The 8,557-nt window shown below is 41.6% G+C and overlaps 1 protein-coding gene across 1 annotated transcript in view; it reads right to left on the reverse strand.

Moving 5' to 3' along the window:
• Positions 1-250: 250 nt before the first annotated feature.
• The window catches only part of gabra6b (gamma-aminobutyric acid type A receptor subunit alpha6b), a gene marked incomplete at both ends in the record, with an annotated part of 51,823 nt that continues 43,516 nt past the window's right edge, over positions 251-8,557 (reverse strand). Inside the window, one exon of the mRNA XM_084073200.1 lies at positions 251-508. Within this exon, the coding sequence (XP_083929326.1) occupies positions 251-508 (258 nt within the window). The remainder of the gene's footprint in view (positions 509-8,557) is intronic.

An 8,557-nucleotide genomic window follows, 5' to 3' on the forward strand; every position in this document is an offset into this window, starting at 1 on the left:
TTTAAATTAAAAATGTTTAAAAAATCCATATAAATTCAAAGATTTGCAAAAAAAAATACGATTTAAAATAAATAGCAGAGCTACAAGCTCATAGCGCGGCACTCGGTGCCGCGCTATGAGCTTGTAGATCTGCTATTTTTGAGTAGCCCAAAGAAATCTAAAAAATAACACAGATTCTTTCCCGGTCTAAATGGGATAAAGTCTAAAGAAATATTCAAAACCATTTCTCGGGTGCAATAGGACGATGTGTTTACCTGGACATCTCCATGGTGTCCTTGGTGAGATAGACGATCCAGTAAACAAGGTTGAAGGCCCCGAACGACAGCGGGAAGAGGATGCGGGAGTACTTGTCGATGATGCTGGTCCCCGTCAGCACGTTGTTGTCCGGCACGGCCGAGCCCTGCTGCAGGAAGGCCTGGGCGTTGACCGGCGGGTTGGGGAACGTCTTGGCGGGGCGGTCGAACACGGCCGAGTTCATCCTTTTCTTCAGCGCACTGCTGGGGTCCAGCTGGGGAGAGCAGGACAATGACAAAAACGGAAGGGGATGTTAATAGGCACAGCAGCCATATTGGGAATGAATTGGGCCCCTTCCTTACTTCCTTCACAGGCGTTACCAATGATGCTAATTAAGGCTCTGTTCCATTTAGTGTGGCATAGTGGTTGTCTTATTTTCAAGGACCCCCATAACTCTGAGAGTGTACAAATGGTACACTCTCAGAGTTACACACCCACCATAAGGGGCCATTTTAGAACCAAAATGGAGTGTTTCTAGTGAGCCAACATGCACGATATCAGCACCCTGACCAGAATGGAACAGAGCCTTCATTAGTATCATTGGTAACACCTGTGAAGGAAGCAAGAAGAGGCCTAATTTCTTTCCAATATGGCTGCTGTGCATAGAGCCTATTATTTTACATTTCGCAGCTATGTTACCAGCTCAGTGGCCTTGTGGTTAGAGCAGTGGTTCTCAAACGTTTTCATGTCAAGGACCCCTAAATCAATGTGGTTTTGGCCGTGGACCCCTATCTGAATAGACTATGTGCCAAGGAACCCATACAAGATTTGTGGTGTTAAAGAGGTGGTGCCATGGTTTTGCACTTTTTCTGTTTTTCATGTGTCTATGAGGTTGATAGAACTTCATTAAGGCCCCCGCTGGTGGTTTTATGGTGTTTCATGTCTTCTCTGACTATTTGGAGTTTTTTCCTGGAGGCTGAAATCTTGAGGGTCAAACGTGCCAATAGAGAAACAGCCCTTTAGTGACATCACAGAGCCCCCAAAAAACATACCCTCCCCCTCATTATCATAACACAACAGGTGTGGGCATGAGGAGGAGGAGGGACTAGGACAGGTGGGTGGTGCTAAGGTGGTGGAGGATGTGCTAAGGTGAGAACCAGGCATACTTAATGAACTGGAGGCGTGTCCACATAAACATTTTTTTTTTTACTATTTCTGTACACTTTTTTTTTTTGAAAAAAATCCTTACATAATAATAATAACTTATGATCAGGTTTTAGGGTTGAAAAATATCATGGCACTCCATCTTTAAAGGTGTCAAAAATATTCAAAAATGTTCAAAGAATGTCAAGATTTTTGGAAAATAGCTGATGCATATAGGGCCCTGGGGGTCCCCGGAGCTCACTTTGAGAACCCCTGCATTAGACCACGGACAACTATAGCTCCAAGAGTGTACAAATGGAACCAAATGGACCCATGAGGGACCATTTGGTTCCATTTGTACACTCTGATACATTATAACTCTATAAGAAAATGGCAGACGCAGGCAGACGACTGTCCGCGCACAGGTATGCAGAGCTGGTAAAAGGTGGACTGCCACCTGAAGTACCGACAATGCAAAATAGACAGTCTTAGAGTTTTAGACACTCACAAATTGACTCTTAAAAGCATTGTCAAAGAGCATCATACTGTATGTGATTTGAAGGTAAAGCTTTGAATAGCATAATTTCTTCATGTACAGTAAGTGCCATGGTTTACTATGGTTACTGTATGCAGCTAAAGAAACAATATCAATATGAGCTGAGTTGCCGTGGTAACTACAAGATGCAATTTGAATCGAACCCTTTCACAAACACACAGCAATCACAGTGATGTGCAATATCCAGAATAGATGGAAATGTCATTTCCATTGATTACTTCATCAATAGATGTTGCTTTTTGTACTGTTGCACTCTAGCGTGCGTCATCAGCTTCCAAGTCAAGAACTGCTTCAATTCAGTTTATTCAGATACGGTAGATTGAGTACAAAAATGAAGAAATGGAGAGAGAGAGAGAGAGAGAGAGAGAGAGAGAGAGAGAGAGAGAGAGAGAGAGAGAGAGAGAGAGAGAGAGAGAGAGAGAGAGAGAGAGAGAGAGAGAGAGAGAGAGAGAGAGAGAGAGAGAGAGAGAGAGAGAGAGAGAGAGAGAGAGAGAGAGAGAGAGAGAGAGAGAGAGAGAGAGAGAGAGAGAGAGAGAGAGAGAGAGAGAGACTGACTAACGGACGCATTAAATGAGTGTTCCATTTTCAACGAGACGTGAATGTGGAAAATACTATTCAATTAGCATCTCCATACAGATAAGTCTTATAGACGATAGCTGTCAGATAGCAGTCAGGGACACAGTTGTGACTACAGACCATTGTACAAGTTGTAAAGAGCTGGAGGAAATTGCTGTTGTGAATGATTTGAAAGAACCGAGGCGACAGAACAGGACCGTCTGTTCTGTTCTGTGATTTGAGATACACAGGTGTTCCAAAGCCACCCCGAAAGACTCTTATCACTCGCTCATCTGCCTTGACTTAAAATGGGGAAAAGTTTTTAATTGCAATCTGGAACTTTATTATGTCCTCTACATTCTGGGTGCATTCAAATGTTTTTCAAGATGTTGTCTTGTATGCGATATCCATTGGAGTGTTTAGAAGTGAGTTATAGAAAGGTTTCCATCTTCATTTACTGAGTGAAAAAACAAACGTGTTACAGCTACCAAAACACCCTAATTGTAGTTTAATCTGTCATCAAAAATGGATTTGTAGCCTATTGCTGTAAGTGAACACTTGATCAAAGATTGTTCTTCTTGTATTTGCTACAGTGCACAGAATTTGTCCTCTGCATTTCCTCATCCTAACAATTAGGAGCTGTGGTTGACATTATTACAGCAACCACAAAGCATTAGGGAGTTAGTGTCTCGTTCAGGTACGCTTCAACCCATATACTGGGCAGGCCTGGGGGGGGGGGGGGGAAGCACACTCACACAGTGGTGGAAAAAGTACTCAAACGTTTTACTTAAGTAAAAGTATCAATAATGGTAGTGGAGTAAAAAAGTACAATATTTGCCTCTGAGATGCAGTGGAGTAGAAGTAAAAGTATAGACAATTGGAAATACTCCAGTAAAGTAAAAGTACCTCAAAATTGTACTTGAGTACATGCACGTACTGTAGTTACTTTACACCACTGCACTCACATACATGCTTACAGTATGTACACGGATGGAGTGGGATGTCAGTGGGATTTGCCTTTCATAGTCCAGTGTACTGGTAACATAACCAGAGCGTACAGCCCGCTCTGACATGTAACGGACCCTTTCGTCTGCCTATAGGTCCACGTTGTTTATTTGCCGTTTATGAATTGGGTTTAACTGGCAAACGATTTTATTTGACTGTTATTTCCTTCTCAGGACATTACGATTATGAGGCTTCATGAGAAGTCTGGAACATACCGAAGTTTTAATAGTAAAATATGACAGGCTTGCATATTGCTGGCTGTGGGAATCTTACAGAATGCCGTCCCAACACACACTTCACAACAGTTCACCCGTCCCAAAATATTGCACTTTGGGTACATTTTGTTCCCCAAACAAACAGCAACCATTGCATTTTGCCATAACTTTCCAGTCTTCAATGCATATCTTTTAACCCATTAAGACCGGGAACGCATCTGTGTGTCATTTTTCAGACATCTGTGGGCTATTCAAAAATAGCAGATCTACAAGCTCATAGCGCGGCACCGAGTGCCGCGCTATGAGCTTGTAGATCTGCTATTTTTGGAAAAATCATGAAAATGTGTGCAAATCTTTGAATACATATATTTTTTAAAGCAAACGTCTGTAACTCAAATCTTTGGTTCTGGGGATTCTACAAATGTCTTCTAAATCCTAACAGTTTTCTGAAAAAAAAACGTATGTTGCTATAATATCAGTGGTTCTCAAACCTTTTCACTGACCCCCAAAATGATATGTATTTGGCCACGGACCCCCATCTCAATATTTCGTTCCAGGGACCCCCATGAAGCAAAGATTCGAGTTACAAATGTTCCCTTTAAAAAATAAATATATTTAAATGTTCGCACAAATGTTGAAGATTTTTCAAAAATAGCAGATCCACAAGCTCATAGCGCGGCACTCTGTGTTTGATATAGTGCTGCTATTTTTGAATAGCCCAAATAAATCTAAAAATGGTCTTAAAGGGTTAAGAAAGTAAACTGGAGACCTATACACTGTATTTTCTAAATATAGGCCTATTCCATGTCCTATAAATATAACTCCCCCAGTTTCCTATAACTGTTTCCCAGGAAACAGAATATTGGTTGAATGGTCAACATGATCTAAGTTTAAATTAAATACTAGCCTACAGACCATGTCTGAGAATAGATGGCAAACTAGTACTTTGGAGGGCTGTTTGTGTTTTTATTTGAACTGGCTGGTATACAATACCAGGATAGCACCAGCTTGCAGGTCCAACCGTCAGCTGCCTGTCCCTCGGAGGTGAGGAATCAAGCTGAGAGCGCATGTGGTGTGTGTGTGGCATATGTGGCGTGTGTGCGTGTGTGTGCGTGTGCGTGTGCGTGTGCGTGTGCGTGTGCGTGTGCGTGTGCGTGTGCGTGTGCGTGTGTGTGTGTGGGTGTGTGTGTGCGCGTGTGCGCGCAGTGCACATGTACAGCTGCTCTGATACCAGAGCTATTTTCGATAATGACAGCAGGCTTGGGATGGCTTCTTTTCGGTCAAATCCCGGAGGGATCAGCCCCTCTTCTCTTTATCCACTGCTCTAGATTTCAACAGACCCACTTAGACACAGGGCTGCATGAGCGTGTGTGTGTGTGTGTGTGTGTGTGTGTGTGTGTGTGTGTGTGTGTGTGTGTGTGTGTGTGTGTGTGTGTGTGTGTGTGTGTGTGTGTGTGTGTGTGTGTGTGTGTGTGTGTGTGTGTGTGTGTGTGGCTCTCAGTGTTAGACGTGACTCAGGATAATAAGTGGATAAATTGGTTAGACTGTACATTTAATTGCGCATGAGTGTGTGTTTGTGCAACTGAGAGTGTGCCTGCAGAAGGGTTACATGCATGTGCATGTGAGTTGGTGGTAAGTGATCAGTGGTGGGAAAAGTACTCAAATGTTTTACTTGAGTAAAAGTATCGATACTGCAATGTAGAAGTACTCTGTTACAAGTAGAAGTCCGGAATTCCAAATTTACTTGAGTAAAAGTACAAAAGTATTGGTATCAAAATGTGCTTAAAGTACCAAAAGTAAAAGTACTAACATGTTTGAAAATAGAAGATCTACAAGCTCACGACGCGTTGTGAGCTTGTAGATCTGCTATTTTCAAATAGCCTAGGTATAAAATAAGGCTAAAGTGGTTAATGTGTGTTTTATAATGTAATCATGTATATCTGCAAAGTAACTAGTAACCAAAGTTTCCAATTTTTTGTAGTGGAGTAAAAGTACAATATTTGCCTCTGAGATGTAGTGGAGCAGAAGTAAAAGTATAGACAATTGGAAATACTCCAGTAAAGTAACAGTACCTCAAAATTGTACTTAAGTACAGTACTTGAGTAAATATACTTAGTTACTTTACACCACTGTAAGTGATGGATTGTGTGTGTGGTGCATATACATACAGTACGTGTGGGGGTGACATACTGTAGTGCATGCTGTAGTGCATGTGCGAGCGTGCATCGCCATACGCGCGCGTGTGTGTGTGTGTGTGTGTGTGTGTGTGTGTGTGTGTGTGTGTGTGTGTGTGTGTGTGTGTGTGTGTGTGTGTGTGTGTGTGTGTGTGTGTGTGTGTGTGTGTGTGTGTGTGTGTGTGTGTGTGTTTCTGTAGAAGGGGATACATGCATTGTGCATGTGAGTGAGTTGGTGGTATAGGTGAATGATCGTATGTGTGGTGGATACATAAGTATATGAGCTGGGGGGGGGTTATGCATACTGTATAATAATATCTGTGGGGGTGACATATTGCAGTATATGCTGTGTGCATGTGTGAGTGTGCATCGACATACGTGTGTGTGTGTGTGTGTGTGTGTGTGTGTGTGTGTGTGTGTGGGTGGGTGGAGGCTGTTTCTCTCCCATATTTACACACTGATGTAGTGTGTGGGTGTAATTGTGGAAATAGCAGCGTGGCGTGGAGTATCTCACTGAGCGCCACTCTGTTTCATCATTCTATGTGCAGGAAAATATAAATATTTCACCTTTTATAGAGTGTGTGTGTGTGTGTGTGTGTGTGTGTGTGTGTGTGTGTGTGTGTGTGTGTGTGTGTGTGTGTGTGTGTGTGTGTGTGTGTGTTTGTATTTCTATACTTGCACGGACCAAGAATAGTAGAATTTGAAAAAATATACATTGTGAGGACCGTTTTCCTGGTCCTCACAATACAAATGGTTGTTTTATAGTTACATTTTTTTCGATTTTTAGAGATACGATTACAATTAGAAAAACATTCAGGTTAGGATTAGACATTTAGAGGTTAGGTTTAGGGATTGGAACTGGAGTTAAAAATGATCTATACTTATAGTTGCTTGCCAGTGTCATGCACCGAAAAATAGCTGATCTATAAGCTGCGGCGCGTTGTGAGCTTGTAGATCTGCTGTTTTCGGCTTTAGGCTTACGGTTAAAAATATATCTTTTAATTTTTTTAAATGGCATTCATAAAATGGCTGTCCTAAAGTGTTGATGTCCTCACAAGTATAGTAATACAAACCTGTGTGTGTGTGTGTGTGTGTGTGTGTGTGTGTGTGTGTGTGTGTGTGTGTGTGTGTGTGTGTGTGTGTCTCAAAGCGCATTTGTGTGTGTCGGTAATAATGGCCTCAAATCGCCCATAGTGTCACGTGCATATGTGTAGAGAGACATATGAGCAGGTGTGTGTGTGCGCACATGTCCATTATGCATGTAATGTTGCGTGCTCACAGCCAATTCACCACAAGTGCCACAGGAAGCTAATTGGAGTGGATTGGAACAATGTGTGTGAGAGAGTTTAACACACACGCAAGCGCGCAAACACGCATGCACGCGTCGCGCACACACACACACACACACACACACAGCGAGTTTCTGAATGATATGTTTGCAATCGTTTGCCTTTTTGAACCCTAACCCTAAAGCTGAAAATAGCCAGTCTAGTCTAAATCAGGCACACAAATCCAACTAAAACCTCTAATCCTAACCTTAACCCCAACCTGAATATTTTCCTAATTAGAAGCCTAACTCCCCACATCCAAAAACTTCATCCAAAATTAGGGATGTCCGATATTATCGGGCCGATATTTTTTGTTGTTGTTTTTTTAATAAGTTACAGGAGTTCTTACTGCATGGTGTGTGTGATATGAAATGTGAACTTACCATAATCACAGTATTCCTTAATCATATTCCATCATATTCAAGGGCTTTTGCAGAGAAATTAGACACTCCAGTTACTTTAAAATTAGAGCACTGCAGAGGGCAGGTGTGTTTGTATGGGTCCAGCTGACGCTCGTTTACACTCGTTAATGTTATAGGCATTTTATGCTTCTGCACTGTCAAATAGGCCAACGTCTAATCTAAGATTAGTGGGACTCATTCAAATGACCACCAGTGAGTCCCAGGACTCACTTAATTGAAAAACTAACAACATCACTGTATTATATTAGATTTATTAGATATTATATTGCTATTATAATGTGATGTTGTTACCTGACAATTAGTTGACTTTATTGTATTTCCACACAACAGCTCTAAGGTGCATTAAAGACATAGTTCAATGTTGAAAATGAGTGGTCTTCCCCTTTAAAGTTGCTGGTGAGGGTACCAAGATGGCACAGTGCCAGCCAGCTGTTTGTTAACCTGGGGGTACCTACCTGTCAAGCCCTTTTAAGAAATGTAATGTACGAATTCATATGTCGTCTTGAAGAGTCTGACAATCATGTTATTACGATTTTAATTAACCCTGTTGAAGAGTTCTACTCGGTTCTCTTCCATGATGTGGAGACATTGGCGCAACAGCCTCTACAGACTGTGAGCAGCTGTAGTTGTACTGATTTTACTTTTGTTGTTTTGCTTTTTAACCCATTGAGACCTGAAGCCGATTCTACATGTCTCCTAAATCCCAACAGTATTCTGAAAAACCTATGTTTCTATATCAGTGGTGTTCAATCTTTTTCATGTCAAGGACCCCCAAAATTATACGTATTTGGCCGCGGAACCCCATCAAAATATTGTTCCAGGGACCCCCAGAAGCAAAGATTTTAGTTAAAAATGTTCGCTTAAAAATATATATATATATTCAAAGATTTGCACACATTTTCACAAATTTTCAAAAATAGCAGAT

This window comes from Gymnoscopelus microlampas (genome assembly GCF_963454915.1).
Source record: "Gymnoscopelus microlampas genome assembly, chromosome: 12".
NCBI lineage: Eukaryota > Metazoa > Chordata > Actinopteri > Myctophiformes > Myctophidae > Gymnoscopelus > Gymnoscopelus microlampas.